Genomic DNA, 25893 nt, shown 5'->3' on the forward strand with positions numbered 1-25893 from the left:
ACCGAGGCTCTGATTAGTGAAATTCTGGTTAATCGTGATTTAATTCTATTTGTGCTATGTTGCACTTTCAACTCCACAGGAACCTTTGCTTGTGAAAGAAATACTATGATTCACATTAGGCTTATGCTAAATAGTTATGAAATCCATGGGTCTCTGATAATTTTCCAGACTACTTTCAAACTTTTGTTAGAAGCAATAGCTAGATTAAGTTTCCAGGTAGTAAGGAGCAGAATTAAGCCAATTTCCCTTAAAAAAAAAACAACAACTGGATCTGTGTTTCGCTGCAGAATCTCCCTTTAATAGAAAGTTCAGCACAAAGAAAGCTGCCATCTGAAGTAATTCTGCTGTTAACATTAGTTCCAGCATGTCCCCAGAAATTAAATCTCAGAGAGGAACTTTCTGGACAAATAGTTCACTGAAAAATCAAGAGACTCTATTTCACTCAGATACATAAAGTGAGCTGTGGAGAAGAGTTTGGGCTTCTGTCTCTGAAACAACATCCTTTCTCACTCAGGGAATTAAAAGCTGCCTAATTTCCAGAGCTACTTCTATTTTACACTGAAGACATTCCTTCAATACTAGTTACGTCCCAGTCAAGTGAAATCCAAAGAGTAACTTGTCCTTTTTAAGTGAGAAGTAACATCTCTCTGGCAATCTCCTTGGATGATAGTGACAGTCGCTCTGCTACCACAACCAGGTCTGATCTGCCTACACTCAGTGCCAAACAAACTGCCTTTCTTCTGCCCTCAAACACTCATATCTTCAACACCCATACTGAAATACAGGAATTGAGGTTACTTTTTAGTATCTTACTTCTTGAAAGAGCTTTGTGGACTGTATGCAACCATTCTGAGGAGTCTGTAAAATGCCTGAAAGGTCTCTAGAAGTCGCTCTACAACTGAGTAGCTGCCACTTGCATCTGAGTCACAGCTGACTTAACTGCTTTCCTGCCGTACGTAGGTTACTGTATCATTAACAGTGAGTACAACAGCTCGTGGCCCAGAATTTGGACCCAGCAGACACTCAATAAACAGACTGAAAAATAACACTCCCAGGGCAAAAGATAGTACTTGCTTCAGGGATAGAAATATCAGTATCAGTCCCCATCCTGTATCTCTCAAACTAAGTTCTATTTCTGTTGTTCAGGGGCATGGACAGCCAATAATTGAATGTCACAACCAAAACAAAGGGTGAAACTTACTTTCATAAAACAAACAATAGGAATATAATGTAATGCTATTATATGGAATAGTTTATTTAACTAAAACGATATAAATGTTACTGTATACAAAAGTGTATACTGTTTCAATTTTAGAAGCTCAATTTAAAAGGCTTGATCTTACTAAGAGACTCATTTATAACCATAAGAGCATAGATTATGTTTTTTATTATTAACTTGCAAATCCAAAAATAGTGTGATAGAAACTAAAGTCACTCAATTTTAATTGTAAACATATGAACCATAATAAGACAGATATACTTACAGCTTGCATTTCTATACAGAAGAAATGGTTCATGGAGCTGAAATTCCAAATCTTTATTCACTGGTTCAACCAGATTGTGCATATTCAGTCGATTCACAATGGTAAAACCATGGTAAGGTGAGGCTGACCTTAGATTTGACAAAAAACAAAACAAAACAAAACAAAACAACAAAAAAAAACCAAACAACCCTGTAGTCACTGTTTAATTCACAGAAATGTTATCTACTTCTTTATTTCCATTTCAAAGAATAACTACATTATTGCATTACACAATATTGTTAGCACTTAAAATTGTAAACAAAAAATTTAAGACAGATCATATCCCTCCTCTTCTCAGAAGTTTCCAAGGGCTTAGTCCCTCAGACTGAAGGCCGGTGGCCTTGCTAAGACCACCAGGGCCTTGGCTGGTATGTGTCCTCCTTGCCTTCCTCTCCTCTGCCTCTTGTTCTCTTGCTCCAGCCACACCGAGCTCTTCACTTTCCCTACAGGAGAGCACTTCTACCTAAAGACCCTTGCCTGGAACACTCGTCCCGAATCTAGTTATCTCACCCCCTGCAAGCTTCTCCTCAAATATCACTTTCTCAGTGACACTTACCTAAGAACTACTCTTTCTCAGGTTCCCAGCCTGCTCTCAAGTTCAATACCTCCAGCCCACCTCTTTTTTCCCATACCACTTATTATTTTTTATATTTACTGTCTTTCTCCACTAGAATGTAAACTCCACACAAATAGGGTTCTCGTCTTGTTTTTTTGCAGTTGTATCCCAAGATAGATAGCCAGTAGATGTTGAATAAACATTTGCTCAACAAAAATATCACTTATTTTAAATACGGTACAGACTTGGTTTTAGTATAGAGTATAGTATTTAGTATTTGGTATTTAGTATAGTATATAGTATTTAGTATGTCTACTTTAGGTAGACTTGTCAACCATAACAATCATGATTGTTTCTTACACCAAACAGGTCTTTCCACAGTTCTCCTGAGTTAGACAGAAAATGTCTCGAATCCTATAATAACAAATGTCCTTGGTTCTCCTATCAGGGTGAGTCAGTACATGACCCTTTAGACACTCCTCACATGTATACAACATTTCACAGTTTCTCATTCATTTCTCTGTGTACATGGGAGAGATTTTAGAATACTACTCTACAGATTAGGAAATAAACTCAGAATGATTAAGGCTTTTGTCCAAAGTCACACAAATAATGTGACTAGAATTCAGCTTTAGGTTTTCTGACCCCAAATCCAGGCTTCTTCTAGACTAAGGTCTCTGCAAAGTGATATTCTGACACTGTGGCATACCTTAATCCAAGGCACATAAAATATTCTCACATTTCCCAAATAGTTTCATTGGTTTCCTTTTGTTAGGATCAACACTGTAAGCCTCTATGAATATTATTAAACCAAATCATTTATTATACTAAACTTCATATTTTCTACAAACAGTGGATCTGTACTATTCTGTAACAGTAAGGCCAGGAAAGTACTTTCCAAATATCATAGATACTGAGGCTCTAACTACAAATGAGTTTCTAGAGATTTACATAGGTAATAAAGAATAATGAAGTAGGTGAAGGATAAAGGCCTTTTTTTTTTTTTTTTTAAAGGAGAAAGATGAAGGGCAGGGAACAAAGTGGCAAAGAATAAAGAGCTGCTATAGTTAATATGTAATATCAAAGCACTTACATACAAAGGAAAAAAAAAGAGATCAGTGTATTTGGACAAGATCTCAAAGCCATACACCAGAATTTAGAGAATATTTGACAAATTCTTGTTAATTACCATCAATGGAGAAAGGCAATCCTTAAAAGATAACTCCTAATACAAAAAGGTGGGGAGGACCAGATGTCAGTAATAATTCCTGCTGAATCCCTCTGCTTTAGAAACCATGGGAAGGAACCTGCCCCAGTCAGAACAAGACCTAAGGGAGATCCAGAAAAATAAGGACTCATGACTATCCTTTCCTGTCAGTTACAGTTAGGACACAAAAGTTGCCTAATAAAACAAAAGCTGTAGTTTGTAAACCAATCCTATTTTACATAATGACCTCTCAGAAAAGTTGAAAATATAAAATGTGCAATTGAGTAATCCAGGCTTTCTAAATGACTCTCAAGCTAAAATTACACATTACTAGCTCTGAATCATAGGAAGGCTCAAAGAAGGGACATAACTTGGTTAGAATCTCACAGCTACAAATGGATGAATAGGGACAAGCAGGAAGGTTCCAAAGACAAATGTACAACAACGCTGAACTTTATAGGACACTATTCACCATTAGATTAAAAATAGACATGTATCATTTTTTTAAAAAGCTTACCTTCGATATACAAATAAGGTCCCTTCTATATCAGTCTTCTCCTATAATAGACAATGAGTCAATTAGTTTTTTCCCCCATACTTCAACCCCAAATGGTCCTAATGGAGAAGAAATAAGTCATGTTTAAAATGAGCTTATTTATTTTAAAATTACTCACTTTGGAACAGGTCAAGTAACTCTTTTACTCCACAAACTACTGTTACCAGTTTCTTTCTTATCCAAAACAAAGAAAAAGTTTTGCTTATGTTCTATGTGCCATTATCCAAATGAATGAATAACGGCAGCTTATTTTTCAATTCAGATTATGGCTTGCATTTCATATGTAAAGCAGGACTCCACAATTAAAATTCCACAACACTGAAAATCCGTGAAAAACTAGAAATAAAAGCTTGTTAGTCATAAGTTCCTGCCCCCAAGTCTTCACCATTTGTCTGCAATTCACAGCTCACAAATTTATATGCAGACCAAATAAAGTAAAATGATTCAGAACAATTCAAACTAAGGCAATGTCTAAAACAGCTTCACTTAAAAAAAAATTCTGTAATTTTGTTCTTTTTGACTTTCCATATCTCCTTCTCTTCCAGGAGGTAAAGGAAAGAAGATAAAGTAAAGCAAGAGGATTCTGAACACTTTCTTCATCTGAATTAAGTGTTTATAAATGTCAAATCATTCTTACAAAATTATTGATTAAATATAACCTATGTTTCTGTTTTATACCTTAAAGAATATATTACGATAATATTTCAGAGCTTTGTTAGTATAAGCATTTCATTTCTTACTGAAATGTGAACATTAGTCATTTATGAACTCAATCCAACAAATATTTACAGATTATTTGACAAATGTAAAGCCTAAAGCTGAATGAGCAAATTACTGAGGGTCAATTACTAGAAAACTGGAAATTATATTACTTTTAAACAGGGGTTCACAAGTCAGAGAACAGATTGAATGTAACTTTTCAGACCCCCTCCCGTGCAAAAAAAGCCAAAAAGTACTTAGTCTGAAGGGAGCATTCAGAGGTGACATCACCAGCAGCACAGCTGGAACGAAACACATTTACAGGGTCTCTTTTCCAAAGGTTTCAAGGGAATCCAATTAACATGGAAGCCCTTTTCCTAAGTGCCTTGAAATCTTTTCCAAAACTCTGGAAACAGAGTGCAGTTAGATAAAAGCCGGATTCATCCCCACCACCTCCCTTCCAAGAATTGAAACTAATTGGATTTCAAGCTTTAAATCCAAATGACCTCTATGAAGGGGGCTCTTATTTACGTGCTTGTTGGGGGAGAGCGCGGGTGTTTATAGATTATGTATATGTACTTTACCTAATAACCCTCACAGCTTCAAACGCAATCTTTCAGGTATCTTTCTGACCCCACCGTTCTCATTCTCCAACACATCTGCAAAGAAGGCAGATCGCCCATGTCCCCGGACCCGACCCCATGGGACTGATCCTCCTGCAATCCTCCCCTCTATCGGCTTTTCCCTCGGGACGTCTTGGGCCTACTTCTCTCGCTCCTCTCTCCCAATCCTCGAAGCCCCTGACACCTTTCAGGGACCGGCCTGTCTCTTCTCCAGTCCCTGGCCTCTCCTCTGCCGCCCTGGCCTCCGGAATCGTCCCCAACCCAGGACAGTCCGCGCGGTCCCTTTAAGAGGCGGTGGCCGGGCGGGCGACCTCAGCGGCCTGGCCGCACTCACCCACTGGTTGGCCTTGGGGCAGAAGGTGTACAGAGCGACCTGGCCCGTGAGGTCTGCGATGCTGGTGATGTAGGGGTCGTGCTGCTTCAGGGCCGCAAGGCTCATCTCCTGCCCAGCTCGGCTCAGGGACTCCATCTTGAATTCCGGAGCCGAGCCCCTCCAGCGGGGGCGGAGTCGCGGGCAGGATGGTGCCATCCAGGCAAGGTTCCCCCAGCTGCGTCAGCAGCCTCAACTTCCGCCTCTCCTCCGGGCCTCGCGGCGGGGCGGTACAACAGCTATTATGCTCCGCTGCGTCCACGGCCCGGGCGCCGGGTTCCGGGACCGTCGGGCTCCTAGGGTCCGGCGTGGTTTTGGCGGCCGAGCTTGCCGGCGGGGGCGCAGGCGTATCCTGTACTCGGGTTAAAATGTCCTGTCGGCGGGATCGAGGCTGCGCTCGAGCTTTCTTCGGGCTCCTGCCGGACGAGGCAGCAGGCCGACGCGGGGGCAGCCTGCGCTTGAGGAGGCGCAGGCCGGGCCGCGGAACGAAAAGCCGGCTGTGCCTGTGCGGCACTCCACAGGTCGTGGGGGGAAAGCACCGAGAAGCTGGGAGCAGGGAGGGCGGTACCCTGAAAGTCGCCCCAGGTCTCGGATCTCACTGGATCACTATCGCCAGCAATTTGGTGTTTTTCTGTAGGAAAATTTTGAGAAAAGCCAAACTAAGCCTCCTGTAACTACACAGGAATGTCTTGTGCAGTTCACTTTTGCTCATTTTCCTCGTCTTGGTCTCATGTAACTCCTTCCATCCGGTCTTGGGAGGAGAGCACGAAGGCCTGGGTTTGTCCTATATCGATTAAAGCTTTAAAAAGATAAAGATAATACATTATTTTAGCAAATATCTGTTGGGCATTTTAACACATTTTGAAGAGCCAGGTACTAGCTAAAGAGTAAAACATAACGGAGAGTATACGGAGCTCTGTTCACACCACTCAACTTGTTTAAAAAAATTTTTTTTCTTACATTGAACAGATACCCCAATGGAATTGAATTTTTGAAAGGAAAAAAAACCCAAAAAAACAAAAAAAACCCGGGGTGCATGGGTGGCTCAGTTAAGCCTCGACTCTTGATTTCAGCTCAGGTCATGATCTCATGTTTCCTGAAACGGAGGTGGGGCCCTGGGCTGACAGCATGGAGCCTGCTTGGGACTCACGCGCTCGCTCTCTCTCTCTCTCTCTCTCTCCCTCCCTCCTCTCTCTCTCTCCCCCCCTTACCCCACTCACACTCGTACTCAAAATAAACTTAAAAATAAAAAGCCCTGTAATATTTGTATTGTTTATGATTTTACATTTGTGAATGGGAAGAGACTTCATGTCTTACATTCTTTGCAGTATCACGTGAGAAGCGTGTACAAAGGCAGACAGGAAGCGTGTCAGTCATTCACTGTTCCTTAAGCAAGTATATGGAACTTTTAGGTGTGAGCTGGTGTCACAGGAGGGTCAGAGAGAGGCTGGTCTTTGTCTCACGGAGTCGAATGAATCTCGTGGAAACAGCGAAGCGATAGCTTGAGGGGAAGTATAACGCTCTAAAGAGTTAGATGTGTCCCGGCTGGGTAGCTGCTGAAGAATTTTGTTCCTGACTTCTTATTGGGACCTTATCAGAAAGTTTGTGAGACTGCATGCATGGCACCTAGCCCAGGTAGGTCTGGAATACCTTCATCCTTTTTTTTTTTTTTTTTTCTTCCAAACCTGGCCTTTTCTTCAGCCTCCCACTTGTAGCTGCAGTCTGCCTCCCTGAAGGTCCTTTATCTCTCTCTGCCTAATGTTAACCCTTTCCCTTTTCACTGGTAGCCCCCCGGGAGCTTTAAAGACTGTTTAAGACAACTTCCTGGCTCCGGGAGAAACAAGTAGGACAATGTAAGGAAACTGGGACCAGGCTAGAGATGTTGCTCTTGAAACCCAGAGGATTTCACTCCATCTGGTCAGGAAAGTCTAGGAAGGCTTCATGGAGGAGATGATGTTTGCATTAGTGCTCCAGGGTGAGTAGGAGTTCACCAGAGAAGAAAGGCAAGGGCTCCCTTTCATTTTACAGTCTAATGGTGAGCTAGGGAAGGTGTGATCATCCTCATTTGACGGGTGATTTAATTGAAGCTGGATGGAGAAATCACTGGCTCAGTTTCACACTAGTCTGGGGGCATCTGGTATTAGAATCCAGAGACTCCTGCCTTCCCCCAGGGCTCCCTTCCTATACACCATGGCTACCTTTCTTCATCATTGAGAATGAGTCTTACTCCCACCTACTTTCAATAAAATAATTAAAAATCTGTGCCCTAATTTAAAAAATATATGTATTTTTTGAATAGATAATGCAAGCCCTTGGAATAAAATTCAAAGACACACCTGAAACTTAAGTGATTTTTTCCTCTTAAAAAATTATTACTTTATTGAGGTATAGTTGACATATAGCATTGTATTAGTTTCAAGTGTATGGTATGCTAATTTGATATTTGTATACATTGCAAAATGATTACCACAATAGTCCAGCTAACATCTGTCACCATAACTAGTTACAAATTTTTTTTTCTTGTGGTAAGAACTTTCAAGATCCCCTCTCCTAGCTACTTTCAAATATGTAACATAGTATTATTAACTATAGTCATCATGCTGTACATTACATCCCCATGACTTATTCATTAATTTTTTTCTTACATAGATTTACCAATATTCAGATGGAAAATTGCTTCAAAAATGCATGTTTGCATGGCCCAAAACGTGTTAATGTTGACTGTAATGCTCTGTACAGTTCTCAAGATATATTAAGGGCAATGTGAATACTTAGGAATTGAAACTCTTCCCCCTTTGCTTTGATGCATGGTTTTGCCTTGTGTTTGTGAGCCAAACCTTAAGATCTTTCTTGTGTCTTAGACTACAGGCTAAGGGCAGCGAGTGCATCTTTGTTGGGTCTCTAGTATTTAGTATTTATGCCCCTGGCATAGAGTAGATTCTCCATAAATATTCATGAGTGAATGCCATCTTCAAACCCAACGCCTATAAGGCCATGGAGGAGACTACTTGGAGAAGGGAGAGGTGGCTGGGCAGGTCAGAGATGGGAAAGTGTCTTTCTCTTCCCTGGAAGACCTGTCACTTTTGTGCTCCATGCATGTCAATTATTTTTTTTCTTTTTTTGGTAATTTTTATAATTTACATCCAAATTAGTTAGCATATAGTGCAACAATGATTTCAGGAGTGGATTCCTTAGTGCACCTTACCAATTTAGCCCATCCCCTCCCCCCCCACAACCCATCCAGCAACCCTCAGTTTGTTCTCCATATTTATGAGTCTCTTCTGTTTTGTCCCCCTCCCTGTTTTCATATTATTTTTGTTTCCCTTCCCTTATGTTCATCTGTTTTGTCTCTTAAAGTCCTCATATGAGTGAAGTCATATGATTTTTGTCTTTCTCTAATTTCACTTAGCATAATGCCCTCCAGTTCCATCCACGTAGTTGCAAATGGCAAGATTTCATTCTTTTTGATTGCCGAGTAATACTCCATTGTGTATACATACCACATCTTCTTTATCCATTCATCCATTGAGGGACATTTGGTCTCTTTCCATACTTTGGCTATTGTTGATAGGGCTGCTATAAACATGGGGGTGCACGTGTCCCTTCGAAACAGCACACCTATGTCCTGTGGATAAATGCCTAGTAGTGCCATTGCTGGGTCGTAGGGTGGTTCTATTTTTAGTTTTTTGAGGAAACTCCATACTGTTTTCCAGAGTGGCTGCACCAGCTTGCATTCCCAAGTATTGACATTTGAACAATATTTGTTCTTCCTACCCAGGTGCATGGAATATTTTTCCATTTTTTGTGTCTTCTTCAATTTCTTTCATAAGCTTTCTATAGTTTTCAGTGTATAGATTTTTCACCTGTTTGGTTAGATTTAATCCTAGGTATTTTATGGTTTTTGCTATAATTGTAAATGGGATCGATTCCTTGATTTCTTTTTCTGTTGCTTCATTGTTGGCATATAGGAATGCAGCCGATTTCTCTGAATCTCTGATTCTCTTTTGCTGAATTCATGAATCAGTTCTAGCAGTTTTTTGGTGGAATCTTTTGGGTTTCCCATAGCTTTATGAAAGTATCCTAAAAGGTACTAGATGCTTTCTAGAATTGCATTTCTGATATGTGAACTAGTTTAGTCTGTCAGTTCTGGAGCAGACATACTAATGATTTCAACCAGGGAGAAAGAAATCTCCATATGGGGTAATGTAACTGGAATAAAAGCACATGGGATTAGCATACCATTTAGTTAATCTGTTTATTGTGTTTAACATGGTGTTCTTGATAATGTTCTTTGGGAGAAAGTTCTACATCCTTTGCCGTTACTTAACCCAATGGAACGTTTCAAATTAAACATAGCATAGCAGTGGTATAAACACTAGCAGTATATTCAAAACTGATACATACTGCTTCTCCATGGAACAGCAAAGTGCTTCATAGGTATACTCACTCACAAATTCTCAAGATTGGTATATGGATGTAGATAATTGTTACGCATTTGTAAATGAAGGCATCCAAAGGTACAAGATGAGCTGATTTCCCTGAGGCAGAGATTGTACACTCTTCACCAGCAGTCATTTTTATCCTTTTCCGTTGCCTTCCCCACACAGATAGGTTTCATTTCCCAAACTCTTTTAGCTTAGGTACAGCTCTCTGATCCAATTCTGGCCAGTGGAATGTTGGCAGAAGTGATGTGTGGCTTCTCCAGGCCACAGGTTTAAGGAGCATGTTCCCCCTTGACTTGCTTTCCCCCTTTCTGTTGTCTGGGTGCAGGCAACTGTGGGGCCATGAAGAATGGCAGAGACCTAAGATGAAAGGGGTTGGGACCCTGAATCACCACAAAGAGGAGAGCTGCTTGCTGTCCAGGGTATCCTTCTCAGACTGTTAGATGATTGAGTAGACTGTGTTGGGTTTGGGAGATTATGTACTTTGGGAGATTATGTACTTTTTTGTTACCTCGGTCCAGCCTATCCCAACTAATTGTACTGCTCCAGATTGTTCAGAAAGTCAGCAATAAAACTTCAGGCTTCTGAAGTGGAATTAAAATTAAGCATATGATTTACCAGAAGATTGCTTAGTGCTTTGACAATAAGTCAAGACTTTAAGAGAACTCCAGCCAGAGCTCTGCATTAGCAATCAGTTATAAGCACAAATTTGCAGAGTCACAAAGTGGCTAAAGACCAAAAATATTCTTGCCTATACCATTAGGCAATTGATTTTGCAATTGCATCATGAAATAACCTACTAAAGCCAAATTGGGAGGCTGGCGTTTAAAATGTACTTCTGCATGACAGTTGCCACAGATGCTCTCAGACTTCTTTTAATTCTGTCTTTCTTTCTCCCTTGGGCGTATTAAAATGCAAGTACCGTTGACACTTGAATAACATGAGTTTGAACTGTGTGGGTCCGCATATGGGAAGGTTTTTTTTTTTTTTTTGATAAATATAGTAACAGTACTATAAATATATTTTCTTGGGGCACCTGGGTAGCTTGGTAAGTTGAGCATCTGACTTTGGCTCAGGTCATGATATCCTGATTCATGAATTCGAGCCCCGTGTTGGGCTCTATTCTGACAGCCCAGAGACTGGATCCTGCTCCACATTCTGTGTCTCCCTCTCTCTGTCCCTCCCCCACTCACACTCTGTCTTTCTTTCTCTCTCTCTCTCAAAAATAAACAAACGTGAAAAAATTGAAAAAGTATGTCTTCTCTTCCTTATGATTTTCTTAATGACATTTTTTTTCTAGCGTATTTTACTGTAAGAATATAGCATATAATACATATAACATACAAAAACTGTTCATGTTACTGGTAAAGCTTTGTCAACAGTAGCAGTTAAGTTTTTGGGGAGTCGAAAGTTTTACCTGGGTTTTCAACTGTGTGGGGGTTTGCCGCTCCAACCTATGTGTTGTTCAAGAATCAACTGTATTTCTTTTCCCCCCCACTTCTAAAGCATCTTTATCTTCTTGTATTATTATTTTCTTATTGAAGTGTAGTTGACACCCAGTGTTACATTTGTTTCAGCATACAACATAGTGACTTGACAAGTGTATCCGCTATGCCGTGCTCCCCATCGCGTAGCTGCCATCTGTCACCACACAACACTGTTACTATGCTGTATTCTCTATGCTGTACCTTTTACTCCTGTGATTTATTCATTCCATAGCTGGAAGCCTGTATCTCCCACTCCCCTTCACCCATTTTGCCCATCCTTTCACTCCCTTCCCTCTGGCAACCATCCGTCTTCTTCTCTGTAGTTAAGGGTCTGTTTCTGCTTTTTGTTCATTTATTCATTTGTGTTATTTTTTTAGGTTTCACATATAAGTGAAATCATATAGTATTTGTCTTTCTCTCTCTCTGACTTCTTTCACTTAGCAAAATACTCTCTTGGTCCATCCATGTTGTTGCAAATGGCGATATCTCATTCTTTTTTTATGGCTGAATCATATATATATATATGATTCATATATATATTCAATCAGTTATATTGAATATATTGAATATGAATATATATTCATATATATATGTGTGATATGTGATATATATCTATATCTATCTCACATCTTCTTTTATTTGTTCATCTAAAGGATCAACTGTATTTCTTAAGCCAACACAATAAGAAAGAGTTTAAAGGCATCAATCTGCTGTGTTAACTCTGTAACCTGAAATCTTCCTTGTTGACTCTACAGATTAATACGAAATGTACTAAGTACGGACAACAGAACTTAGAGGCTTTTTTTGTTCACGAGTTCTTTTCTATCTTTCCAGTTTTAGTTCTGGTTTGCTTCTAGTCTTATATAACCATTATTCATTTACTAATATTTATTTATCTGGTGAAATTGCCATCATAATCACTTCTACATATGCATTTAATTCATTTAATGAGTCTTAGCTCCCTTCAACACAAAATTTGTTCAGTGGCTAAAGCATATTAATAAATTGTTGAACTCTTATGGATTGAATGTGCACAGAGATACACTTAAGAATGAATATGTATTGGGGTGCCTGGGTGGCTCAGTCAATTAAGTGCCCAAATTCATCTCAGGTCATGGTCTCGAGGTTTGTGACTTTGAGCCCCATCTCGGGCTCTGTGCTGACAGCTCGGAGCTTGGAGCTTAGAGCCTGCTTCGGATTCTGTGTCTCCCTCTCTCTGCCCCTCCCCCCCCCCCAATAAATAAACATTAAAAAAACCCACAATGAATATGTATCTTCACTGTACCCTCCCACTTTGAGGTAAAATCACAGTGTTACATTTTTTTTTAATGTTTATTTATTTTTGAGAGAGAGAGAGAGACTGAGACAGAGCACTAGTGGGGGAAAGGCAGAGAGAGAGAGAGAGAGAGTGAGAGAGAGAGAGAGAGAGAGAGAATCCGAAGCAGGCTTCAGGCTCTGAGCTGTCAGCATAGAGCCTGATGAGGGGCTCGAACCCACTGACTGACCCACCCAGGAACCCCACACAGTATTACATTCTTAAAGGGTTCAATGCTTTGTTTTTTCTGCTTACATATTGTCTTAATTTGGGTATCCAATATGTGATCCAACATGTGAGCTTGAGGCAAAACTGACACAAGATTCGTGGGAGGCTTTCTTGTGTAAATCAATTATTACATGATTTGTGGAATAACAAATATGGTCCAGATATAGTTTATGTTATTTTGGTAAACTTGATTACATTTATCCTGAAGGCACAAATATTAGTTAATCCTATCTTTCCCCACTCAATTGCACTCATAACATAAAATAATGTTAAACATAAAATAATGTACACTAAAAAGCACTCTGAATTATGGAAATGCTGTAATTTAATGGAGATTAGCTGTCACAATATGAAAAACCATTCACTCATCTGTATGTTGCCTGCAGCCTTGAATTTAAGGACTATTCCCTGTTCTGGACCTTGAAGGAGATATCAATATTCATTATCTGAGGAGAAGAGCATAAATTAGCCTTAGCTATCCAATAAACATTAACCCAAAAGATAATAGAAAAACCCATTTCTCTTGTGCAATAAAATTGTTGCCATTACTGTGATAAAGGAGGTTGAACTAGGTCAGGAGCAGTCCTTTTTACATTGCTCAAGAACACTAGAAGGATTAAAAATTTATGGATTACCTCCTAGAAACAATGATCTGGTACAGAAATGTAATAAAACACCCACTCTCCTGTGTCTTCCTAAGCTGCTCCGTGCCGTTTCACTTTCTGATTGTATTAGCATGACAACTTTCCAAAGCTCTAGAAACTGTCTTTTGGCAAAGATGAAGATTTTCAAACTAAAAGAATTTTTATTGAAAATCCCGAGGCAGATGGTGTAAAAAGGTAATGTTAAAATGTGAACCAAATAGAATCATTTTGTGTATATTCGGTATATTTGTAATTTTGTTTTACTTAGGTCGCTGATAAATACAAGCAAAAAAACAAAAGTGAAGTAAAAGGATATGACATTAAAATATTATACTATATTAATGGTCCTTTGGATAAAATTGTGTGAAAAACACGATATAGTTATTTTTATGTGAAATCTTCCTGTACCAAAAGCTGGCAAAATTATTTCTTTAAAGAGCTATAGTTTTGAAAAATTATTCATTAATGTTTCTTTAATCTTTCAGACTCCTCTAAGTCTTTGTACTTTTTAAGAGCATTTTTAGAGCACACATATTTGTATATTTAATGCTGGAAAATAATCTAGGTGGGACTATTTGGATATAAATGTACTTAGTTTTAAGGGATTTGGGGAGATGGGGCTTTTTATTTGTAAATGTCTAAAAGTCATGCATTTCCTAAGTATTGATGGATGCTTTCATATAGGAGGGTTTTTGTTTTCTTTTCCAGTGACTCCTTTCCTATCTTTGCTTTCCACTGATGGCCTTTTATTCTTCAATAATGAAACATAGGAAAACATACACAGTTCCAAACTTTCCATTTATATGTTTTTGAGCTAAATTGCCTTGAGGTTAAGTAAAGGTAATGGAAATATGATTACTCAGGTGAAACATTACCATATGGGCATTTTCTGCTCTTTACAGATGCCTACATTTAAAGTAATCTACTAGAAACTGAGGCTTGGGAGGGAAAAATTCCCACCCATAGCTTATACTAATAGCATATATGCGAATAAAACTCTCGAACTCGTTAGTCCACGAATCCCTGAGGATTGGAGTACATCATCTGTAGGGAAGCAGCCAAGAGATCTGTTGAAAGGCACATCATACCAAAGAAATGAACCATGTAACTTGCAATTGCTAGAAATACATCAGCTGAACCAAACTGACAGGTAATCTTAATGTCATATTTTGGTGCGTCTTCTCAGAATAAGCCAGGAGTTTTTCTTGGCCCTACAAAGAATTTGACTGATCTTTAAAGTTTTAATAGCATAGATCTTTCTGATCTGAGCTAGAAAGTTCTTTTTAAAAAGTAACAGGGGCTAGGGGCTCCTGGGTGGCTCAGTTGGTTAAGCATACGACTTCGGCTCAGGTCATGATCTCTTGGTTTGTGAGTTAGAGCCCCATGTCGGGCTCTGTGCTGACAGCTCAGAGCCTAGAGCCTGCTTCAGATTCTGTGTCTCCCTCTCTCTCTGCCCCTCCCCTGCTAATGGTCTGTCTCTCTCTATCAATAATAAATAATAAATGTTAAAAAAAAAGTAACAGGGGCTATAAAAAAGGAGCAGTCTTTGGATTTTGTCCTTCAAACTAGAGACTGGTAGTGCAAAATAGGTTTCAGAGGCAAAGTCAATGAGTTTATGTCATTCTTATTCAGTCTGGCAGAGGGTAAATGCTTTAACATTGTGAAACAAAAAAGAACTGACCTTTTATGAAAATGTAGGTTAGGCCCACATCCACCAGACCCACGCATTTCATAGAACTGAGCTGAGCAAAATAAGCTGCTGATTGCACAATCTCATAGTGTGGCTGTGCCTTAGGGTCACCTGTCCTCCAAGATGCAGATGGGGAGAAAAGGGCATTTTAAAAGCTGAGAGAAAAACACAGACATGGCTTTCTTTTGATCTTCTACCCAGCTTTTGAATCTACTTTTATTTAAAACCATCATCATCACTTATATGTATATTAAATATTTTATTTTTTTAAGTTTGTTTTTGAGAGAGAGAGAGAGAGAGAGCACCAGCCCATGTGCATGCGTGTGGGGGAGGGGCAGAGAGAGAGGGGGACAGAGGATCCAAAGCAGGCTCTATGCTGATAGCAGCGAGCCCAATGCAGGGCTCAAACTCAAGAACCATGAGATCGTGACCTGAGCCGGACACACTCAGGCACCCCAAAACGCTTTACTTTTAACTCTAAACCAAAATCATAGCAACAACCTTTGAGGATTCAGTAACATCTTTTTCAATAAATATTAGGCAGTTCAATTTTGCATAGAATTAATTGACCAAACAATCTTTTTTTATTTTTTTTTTCAACGTTTTTTATTTATTTTTGGGACAGAGAGAGACAGAGCATGAATGGGGGAGGGGCAGAGAGAGAGGGAGACACAGAATCGGAAACAGGCTCCAGGCTCCGAGCCATCAGCCCAGAGCCCGACGCGGGGCTCGAACTCACAGACCGCGAGATCGTGACCTGGCTGAAGTCGGACGCTTAACCGACTGCGCCACCCAGGCGCCCCAATTGACCAAACAATCTTGAGCTAACAGTTCCAGGATAAGAAAATTGGTCAATTACATCTGAACTCTGCCATGATGACAAAGCAGCACTCTTCCGGTACTTTGATCTTTTAATACGTTCCCTGCTGTAGGGGAGGAAAAGCTTTCCTCAACCATATTAGGGTCCTTAATAGGCTGAGTCTGAAGTTCAAACTGACAAAGATAGCAGGAGAGGAACATACACATTGATTTAATTCAAGTTTTATGTGACCCAAGACTTCCTTCATCATGAGGAAATGAAAATCCAAAGAAATGGTCAAGCTTGAGTGTTTTTTTTTTAAAGTTTATTTATTTATTTTGAAAGCTACAGAGACAGAGCAAGTGGGGGAGGGGTAGAGAGAGAGAAGGAGAGAGAGAATCCCAAGCAGGCTCTGCACTGCCAGCACAGAGCCCTATGCGGGGCTTGAACTCATGAACCGTGGGATCATGACTTGAGCCGAAACCAAGAGTTAGACACCCAATTGACTAAGCCACCAGGGCACCCCAAGCCTCAGTGTTTTTATGCGGGGTTTGATAAGAACGGGAAGTTGCAGAAAGACATGATAGGGCAAAGAGTATGAGCTAAGTGTAAACTGAGGGGAATTCAGCAAGGTCTGTTTGTTTAAATTCCTTTCTGTGTCCCTGTGTCTTCTGAAATAAGAAAGCTTCTTTCCTCTGGGTCTAAGGAGGGCGTCTCTCATGTGAGGGTGTTAGGACCTGCTTCAGGAGAAGGTCAGAGAGTCCTTACTGCTTTCTCAAGTTCCTGGAGCCTGAAATATTCAATGTGCCAAGATGCCATATTTTGGGGTAATGTGTCCTGAACCCCATCACTGCTGTGGAAATATTCATCTCTTTCATTGAACGTGCATACCTATTACCTCTTTTAATCCTCAACACAAGACAGGGCAAGGATGTTTATCCTTGTTTTATTTTGGGGAGAATGGGTGTTCCGGTAAACTAAGTGACGGAGCCAGTACCCACAACCACGGGGCCCATCCCACAAGGTTGCTCTGCCTCGCTGTCCATGGACTCATCTGGGTTCTCGGCTCCTTGGCATCCAAGAAAATCAGGTAGCAAAACTGATAAACAAATGCTGATGTACCAACGGTGGTCCAGTGGACCACTGCCAGGTAATGTGCATTTCGCCTGAGCTATCCTGCTAGAACTTTTCTGGTGGCTGTTTCAGAAAGTATTAAAGATGGTTTTATGCTAGAAGGATAATGGAACTGGGCTGTGAAACAAGACAGGAGAAACACATAAAAATTCTAGCGTCCATAAAATCTTGTTAGATAGCATAAAAACTTTGGGAACTATTTTTGGAAGGCGCTCATGGTGGACTTAACTCTTAATTTTTCTGTCTTGAAGCAGGGCACAGGCTTGCTTCCTTGTCTGTTGCTCCTTCATTGCTGAACAGCTCAGTACATTCACTCTGACAGGATGGGATGTTGGGGCATCTGTCCCTGGCTTCCCTTCCTTCTCTGCAGGTGGGATACCATGATGTTACGGTGCTCCTGCTGTAATAGAGTCAACTCTGGGTCTCAGGGGCTGATGATCTGATCTGTGGAATGTCCAGGGTATTCACTTTTTAAAACCTTTTTAAAAATTGAGATATAATTTGCATATAGCATCCTATTAGTTGCAGATTACAGCATAAGGATTTGATATTTGTATGCATTGTGAAATGATTACCACCGTCACCACACAGTTATAAACATTTTTGTCTTGTGGTAAGAGCTCTTCAGATCACGGGCGCCTGGGTAGCTCAGTCGGCTGAGTGTCTGACATCAGCTTAGGCCATATCTTGTCGTTCTTGAGTTTGATTTCTGTGTCGGGCTCTGTGCTGACAGCTCAGAGCCTGGAGCCTGCTTTGGATTCTGTGTCTCCCTCTCTCTCTCTGGCCCTCCCCCACTTGCGTTCTGTCTCTTTGTCTCTCAAAAATAAATAAACGTTAAAAAATTAAAAAGAAACAGGGGCACCTGGGTGGCTCAGTTGGTTGAGCGTCTGACTTCGGCTCAGGTCATGATTTCACAGTCCATGAGTTTGAGCCCCGCGTCGGGCTCTGTGCTGACAGCTCAGAGCCTGGAGTCTGCTTTGGATTCTGTGTTTCCCTCTCTCTCTGCCCCTCCCCTGCTCATGCTCTGTCTCTGTCTCAAACATAAATAAAAACATTAAAAATTTAAAAAAAAATTAAAAAGAAATAAAAAAAAGACCTCTTCAGATCGACTCTCTTAGCAACTTTGAAACACCCAATACAGTATTATTAACTAGAGTTACCATGAGGTACTTTACATCCCCATGACTTAAGTATTTATTTATTTTTAAAAAATGTTTGTTTATTTTGAGAGAGAGAGAGCAAGCCAAAGCATGAGTTGGGGAGAAGAGAGAGAGAGAGAGAGAGAGAGAGAGAGAGAGTGAGAGAGAGAATATCCCAGGCAGGTTCCATGCTGTCATCTTGGAGCCTGAAATGAGGCCCCGACTCACAATCCATGAGATCATGACCTGAGATGAAACCAGGGTCAGATGCTTAAGTGAATGAGCCACTCAGGTGCCCCTGACTTATTTATTTTATAATTGGAGATTTGTACCTTTTGACCACCTTCACTCATTTCACTCACCCTTTATCCCCTGCCTCAGGCAACCAGCAATCTGTTCTCTGTATCTGTGAGGCTTTTTGTTTTGTTTTTTAAGATTTTAAGATTTTGTTTTTAAGATTTTAAGATTTAAGAGGTCATAGAGTATTTCTCTTTCTCCGTCTGACTTCCCTCACTTAGCATAATGCCCTTAAGGTCTATCCACGTTGTCAGCAATGGCAGGATTTCCTTCTTTTTTTGTGTGGCTGATTAATATTCCATTGTATGTATATACCACATCTTCTTTGTCCATTCATCCATCAATAAATACTTAGGTTGCTTCCTTTTCTCTTTCTTAGCATTTCTCTGCTTATCAGAATTTCCATCAGGTAATTAGGAGCTGAGAAGGGAAGTTAGGGGAGGGAGGGAAATGAGCAACACAGAGCAGTATATGGTTAAGTGCCAAGAAAATAGTACTGACAGCCAGGGCTGAGTCCCAGATGAAGGACGTGCAGAGAAGCCATCATGGAGGACACAGAACTGGAATTGAACCTTGGTGATGGGTAAAATTAGGATAGGCTGAGAGGAGAGAAGACACCAATGTTCTCCCCCACCCTTTTGTTTTGTTACGGAGAAAACCATATGGATTCTCTTTGGGGTTACATTCTTGAGTAATATTTCTTGGAATATTCTCAGAAAGAATGTTCTCCATGTCTCCTATTTGCTGTGATGTGCTGAAGCAGTATCTCACCAATGGCTTTAAGACACCCGATGTCTGAGCGTTCTAAAGCAGAAAGTCAAAAAAGAACCCCAGTCTTGGCTCTGCCACCTGATGGCTGGCTCCTCAGGAGAAGTCATTTGACTTCTCTGGATCTGTTTTCTCATCTAAGAAAAAAAAGGGGGGGGGCACCTGGGTGGCTCGGTCAGTTGAACATCAGACTTCGGCTGAGGTCATGACCTCACAGCCTGTGAGTTTGAGCCCCTCGTGGGGCTCTGTGCTGACAGATCAGAGCCTGGAGCCTACTTTGGATTCTGTGTCTTTGGCTCTCTCTGCCCCTCCCCCGCTCATGCTCTGTCTGTTTCTCTCTCTCTCAAAAATAAAATAAACATTAAAAAAAATTTAAAAAATAGGGTTAATAATACCTACCTCCTAGGCTTGTAGAAATTTGCCTGTATTGAGAAAACGTGGGCAAATTAACTGACACGGTACTTTCCGCATGGTAAGGGCTCAATCAATCACAATGTTCTTTTCTTTTCTCACAGTCCATAAATTAGCTTTGTCATTTTATAAGTAGGGGACAATCAGCATAGCCCCTGGCAACATGTGAAGAATGTGGTACTTCTGCTGAAATGCGTGTCTCTGGAATGTGGGTCAACCTTCTTGGAAACCCAAGCCTGCCCTCTCACTGGTGGCCACCCAAAGACCCTCATCCCTGTCTGGGAAATGGATGGTGGCACCACGGTTCACACTTCCTGGTACATTGCCATCCACAACTCTAGAGAGTCTTGGAACACACGCTAGCTGTCAAGAGGATTGAAGTACAGCAGAGTTTAGGACTGAAAAGTGCTGAGGCCAGGCATATATGTTAAAAAGTGAGGACATTCGTTAGCCAAGGACAAGTGCATACTGCTAGGTAATCAGGAGTTTCTCAGTGAGCTAGTCCAGCACAGAGCTACAGTAATTTTTCTTACATATATTTTCCTGGTGGCCGTCCAAAATCCTATAGTAGTATAATCAGATGGAGCAGACATACTGGTTAAACCTGCTCTTTATCAGCAGAAAGAGAGGGAGAAATAGCCTATGTGCTCTGTTTAATTGATTGAAACTTCTTACTGGAAAAGCAGCCACTGTGAGGGGGAGAACCTGGTTTTGGTGCCTCTTGTAAGACTAGGAATTAAAGAAAGGGGAAGGTTGCATTATCACAGCCCTCGGTTCTCCCAGCAAACTGAATAATATCCCTTTAAAAGCCAAACATAATTTCAGAATGAATCAGGTACACACCTATGAGTCTTGTGTCCTGATGCTCCAAGGTTTCTGTTGAATTAACAATAGTAAAAGCAATAACACAAACGGCAAAGTTTTCCATTCAGAGAAATGGATCTAAGGCAAAAACTCCCCCGAGCCCCACAAAGTATAATCACCTGTTTTAACCTGTGCTACAGCCACAGGGAGGGAGGGGCTTCCGTGGCTCTGTGGGATTGCTTCTGCTGGGCACCCCGTCTGCAGCACAGCAAGGTCACCACCTTCTTGTCTGCAGGGGCCTCTGTTCCCTCTTACCTGCTCAGACACCCAGCAAGTCTGTAGAGGAGGGTTGGATTTGTCTTGAAGAAAGTGTTTTTTCTCTGGGAGATGAGGTGTTAGGAACAGGGCATCAGGAGAAGCTCTTAGAGGTAAGAAAATGTTATTTTTTTAAAAAAGATTTTTATTTTTTTAAAGTACTCTCTACATCCAACATGGGGCTCGAAATCACAACCCCAAGATGGAGCGTTCCATTCTCCACCGACTGAACCAGCCAGGTACCTAGAAAATGATGATATTATTACTACCCTCTTTTCCTCGCCTTATCATTAAACAGTGAAAAAAGGGATCACTTTTAAAAATATTTGAAAATAGGCTTCTAATGTTTTAGGCAGATGACCAAACTCTTGTTCAGAATGGCTTTTGGACCAGAGAGTTGGATAGTCACCTGGTAGAAAAGAGAGATTAGAGGTAGTTTTAACAATGTGAAGAAAAAATCAATACAATCTTTTATTGTTATTTAATGACAGTGGTATATGCAGACTCCATTTCGATGGGGACCACACTCAGTGGGGAGCCCAATGTGGGGCTCGATCCCACGACTCTGGCGATCATGAGCCAAAATCAAGAGTTGGATGCTCAACCGACTGAGCCACCCAGGTGCCCCTGAATAGAGGATTTGAAAGGTCATAGAAGAAAGAATTTTCTTTAGGGAGCGTTTTTGCCATTCAAAAGACAAATTTCTCTACTCCTGAGCTTCCTTATATTTCTGAAGTTAATAATTAATTGCTGTTATGAGGAATCGTCTATCCCATGTACCCCTCTGCTCCATATTCAAAGCCTAGAGTTTGATTTGGTTTGGTTTTGTCCTCAGTGTATTTAAAGACCGAACATCAACGCGCCACTGTGTAATCTGGACCAAATCTTAATTTGAATATCTTATTAGTTGAAAACCTTTTTCAGTGGTAATTGAAATTTAATTCTATCCTTTTTAAAACATTTGAAACAAAATATTTCAGGGTTTTAAGGTTGCCTGTGATAGTTGAGTTTGTACTGAGATATCCCTAAACAACCAGTCAGGCTGAGAAGATGTGCACATATGCTAAACATTAGAATGAATTAAAAGCACGTAGTGGCATTGATGAAAATCAATATAAATATAGATAGACCTGGGTGTAGCAAAACTGGGAGGTGGTTTTTATCCAGGGGCCTGTGGATGGCCCTTCGAAGTTCTGTGAATGTCCTGGGATTAAAAGCAAGATTTTGTGTGTGCTTTTGTCTCAGGAGAGGATTGATGGCTTTCCTGAAATTCTCCAAAAGTGCCATGTCCCCCAACCTCCCCAGAAGGTTAGGAACCACAAACATTTGAAAATGCTCAGTACATTGGACTCAATTTAAAGCACTGATAAAAAGGAATTTCTTTTTCTACTTGAAAGTCTTGGAATGTTAGGCATAGGATCCTACAACTTAACATTTTTTTAAGAATTTCAAACCCCAATGCCATGGTTATAGAAATTATTTCACCAAAAGAGAAACCAGATCTTAAAAAGGGACAGCTGTCTTCAGATGTGATACAGTCTTAACAATTCAAATGAAAAATTTCCTGAGAACTGGTGAATCCGTCAGGAGGCTGGAAGCCGGGTGCCCTGGGCGGAAAATGTCTCCTGAGCGCCACTGGGAGGCGCTGTGGCACAGGGAGAGAAAGGAACCCCGGCCTACTAGTCTTCAGTTTCCAACTCCCGTGAGACCTTGGAGAGGTCATTTAATTTCTCTCCGGGTCTGTTTTGTTATCTGAAGAATGCCATCTGGTCTCTATGTTTCAACGAGACTAAGGTATGACAGACAACAAAGCCCTTTTTAAAAAGTGCACTACAGCCATTAAAAGAAATACATTGGTAAAGGTTGCAAAGATATATTACTAAAAAGTTGAGACACAATTCACACGCCATATTATTCATTCTGTTAAAAAGTATACAACGCAGTGGTTTTCAGTTTATTCCCAAAGATGTGCGGTCACCAGCACTATTTAATCCCATAACATTTTCATCACCCCGCAAAAGGAAGCTCACATCCGTTAGTGGTTACTCTCCTCCCCCACCTTCTGGTAACTACTAATCTACCTTCTGAATCTATGGATTTGCCTGCTCTGGACATTTTTGGCATTCCATATATAATATCCATATTCTGGACATCCCATAAATGGAATCCTATAATATGTGGACTTTGGTGACTGGCTTCTTTTACTTACAATGTTTTAAAAGTTTCCTCCATGGTGCGATCCTCATATTGATTTATCAGGAGCACTTGACATGATGACCATTTTTCTTTTTCTTTTGACTTCTGGAGCAACTTCCTTCTTATGTTCCTTTGGCCACATCTTTCACTCTCCTTAAATGTTTCTTCCTCCTTATCTTTCAGTCTCTCTTAACGTGGGTAAGCCCCAGGGCTCAGGCATCAGACCTCTTCTCTTCTTTATGCCTCCTCCCCAGGGCCTTCATCCAGTCTCGTGGGTTTACATCCCATACATGCCATCAACTCCTAAGCTGGTATCCCAGCCTGGACTTTCCTCTGAATTCCAGCGCTGTATCCTCATCTCTCCCTGGGTCTCTAGCATACATCGCAAAAGCAATGTGTCACCACACCGCCTGCCTTCCAATGTGTTCCTCCCACTGCCTTCGCTCTAGTTGCTCAGACCCAAAATTTGATAGGCCTGTGCTTGACTTTATTTTTCTCACCTCCACACTGCATCTATGAGCAAATCCTGCTGGCCTTTCCTTCAAAACTCATCCAGAATCCAGCTCCTTCTCATGACCTTCATAGCTAAGCCCTCCTGGTCCAAGCCCTCTTGGCCTCCTGTTGGATAATTGCAGTAAACTCCTGACTGGTGTCCCTGCTACCTCCCTCATAGTATATTATTAGAAGCTCAAGGGATCGCTTTATTTTATTTTTTTTAAAGCGTTTTTCTTAATGTTATATTTATTTTTGTGAGAGCGAGTGAGCATGCACGCGTGAATGGGGGAGGGGCACAGAGAGAGGGAGACACAGAATCCGAAGCAGCTCCAGGCTCTGAGCTGTCAGCACACGGCCTGATGCGGGGCTCGAACTCACCAGCCATGAGATCATGACCTGACTCAAAGTCGGATGATTAACCGACTGAGTCACCCAGGCGCCCCACCAGGGATCATTTTAAAGCACAAGTCAGATCATATGTCTCTTCTGTTCAAAATTGTTCAGTGGATCCCTATGCTAGTTAGAATAAAAGCCAAATGATTTACAGTGTCTTACAAGCCCTACATGATGAACCTTCCCCTTACCCCATCACACTAACCACCTGCTACTCTCCACCTTGATTTCTTGGATTCAGCTGCACTGGATTCCTCGCCATTCTTCATATATAACAAAATGTTTTCATCTCAAGTCTTCTGCACTTTCTGTTTCTGCTCTTCCTCCAGATGTCTCAGTTCCTCATCTGTTAGTTCTGTGTTTACATGTCACCTAATGAATGAAGCCCACTCTGACCACACTATTTAAAATAGCAACTTGCACCCAACTCTCTCTCCACATTCCCTATGCCAATTTCTCTGCTTTTATTTTTTCTAAAACACTTGCCTACTGGCACATACATATACATGTAAGCATATGCAGCCACTCATGCACACATTTTCCACCTATGTACATGTATAGCACACACATGCACACATTTTTGCACATGTGCATATGTGTATGCATACACATACACCTAATTGTTTATGTGTCCGTTTGCCTATCTTCCCCATCAGAATGTAAGCTTTGTGGATACAGCAACTTAATTTTCTTCCTTTCTTTTTTTATATTAAATATAATTTATTGTCAAATTGGTTTCCATACAACACCCAGTGCTCATTCCAACAGGTGCCCTCCTCCATGCCCATCACCCACTTTCCCCTCTCCCCCACCCCCTATCAACCCTCAGTTTGTTCTCAGTATTTAAGAGTCTCTTATGGTTTGCCTCCCTCCTTCTCTACCTTTTTTCCCCCTCTTCCCCTCCCCCATGGTCTTCTGTTAAGTTTCTCAGGATCCACATAAGAGTGAAAACATACGGTATCTGTCTTTCTCTGTATGACTTATTTCACTTCGCATAATACCCTCCAGTTCCATCCATGCTGCTACAAAAGGCCATATTTCATTCTTTCTCATTGCCAAGTAGTATTCCATTGTATATACAAACCACAACTTTGTTATCCATTCATCAGTTGATGGACATTTAGGCTCTTTCCATAATTTGGCTACTGTTACAGCAACTTAATTTTATTCCTTGTTGTATTCCCAGTGCCTAGAATAGTGCTTGGCATATTGTAGGCTCTCAAAATATTTTCATTGAGCAGAATGAATAAACTGTCTGTATACTTCATCTTCCTCGCAGAGACATGTGGCAAAAACAGAAACTTCAAAGCATGATTTTGGTTGCCTTCTGCTTGATGTGAAGTGGTAGGGGTCCTCTGTTTCTTTGCCAAACTTAGGCTGGTCAGGGATGACAGAGTCCTTCTGAGCTTTGGGCCAACAGTGATTCCTACTGGACCTTCAAGTAGCACATATCCCCCCTTTGATCTCCTGCAGTCCTTGGGGAGTCAATATTTATGCCCATCCATGAGCCTGGCAGAGAGCCTTCCTGCCCTCAAGATATGCGATGCTTGGCTTTTGGGTAGAGATGCCAAACAAAGACAGGAAGATTAGTTTTTGGGCTAGGGATTTCTTCCAAAAGCCTAATGTGATAGAAGTGCCATCACAAAGGCTAACACACATAAAGAGCTTGAAAACTGGTTTGAACAATTCTGCTGGCTACAAGTAGAGATGATAAGAAATTCTAAATGTAGTCTCAAACAATTAGACTTTCAGAATTAGAAGGGCATTTCTGGTCCTCACTCCTTCACTCCTTCCCCTCCTGT

At 40.9% G+C, this 25893-nt stretch overlaps 2 protein-coding genes across 5 annotated transcripts in view; one reads left to right on the forward strand and one right to left on the reverse strand.

Moving 5' to 3' along the window:
• DCP1A (decapping mRNA 1A) overlaps positions 1-5707 on the reverse strand; it is a 56502-nt gene extending 50795 nt beyond the window's left edge. The window contains exons 1-3 of one of the 4 annotated variants that reach the window (XM_049640707.1): positions 5499-5707; positions 3804-3844; positions 1485-1612 (exon numbers count right to left, since the gene is read on the reverse strand). In XM_049640707.1, the coding sequence (XP_049496664.1) occupies positions 1485-1612; positions 3804-3844; positions 5499-5693 (364 nt within the window). In that variant the 5' untranslated portion in view covers positions 5694-5707. Of the gene's footprint in view, positions 1-1484; positions 3408-3803; positions 3845-5125 lie in introns of all 4 variants that reach the window. The other 3 variants (XM_049640710.1, XM_049640708.1, XM_049640709.1) reach the window with 3 other exon arrangements.
• Positions 5708-6740: 1033 nt separating this feature from the next.
• LOC125929475 (voltage-dependent L-type calcium channel subunit alpha-1D-like) overlaps positions 6741-25893 on the forward strand; it is a 272934-nt gene continuing 253781 nt past the window's right edge. The window contains exon 1 of the mRNA XM_049640712.1: positions 6741-7169. Within this exon, the coding sequence (XP_049496669.1) occupies positions 7154-7169 (16 nt within the window). The 5' untranslated portion in view covers positions 6741-7153. The remainder of the gene's footprint in view (positions 7170-25893) is intronic.

The sequence above is a fragment of the Panthera uncia genome, chromosome A2 (genome assembly GCF_023721935.1).
Source record: "Panthera uncia isolate 11264 chromosome A2, Puncia_PCG_1.0, whole genome shotgun sequence".
Taxonomy (NCBI): Eukaryota; Metazoa; Chordata; class Mammalia; order Carnivora; family Felidae; genus Panthera; species Panthera uncia.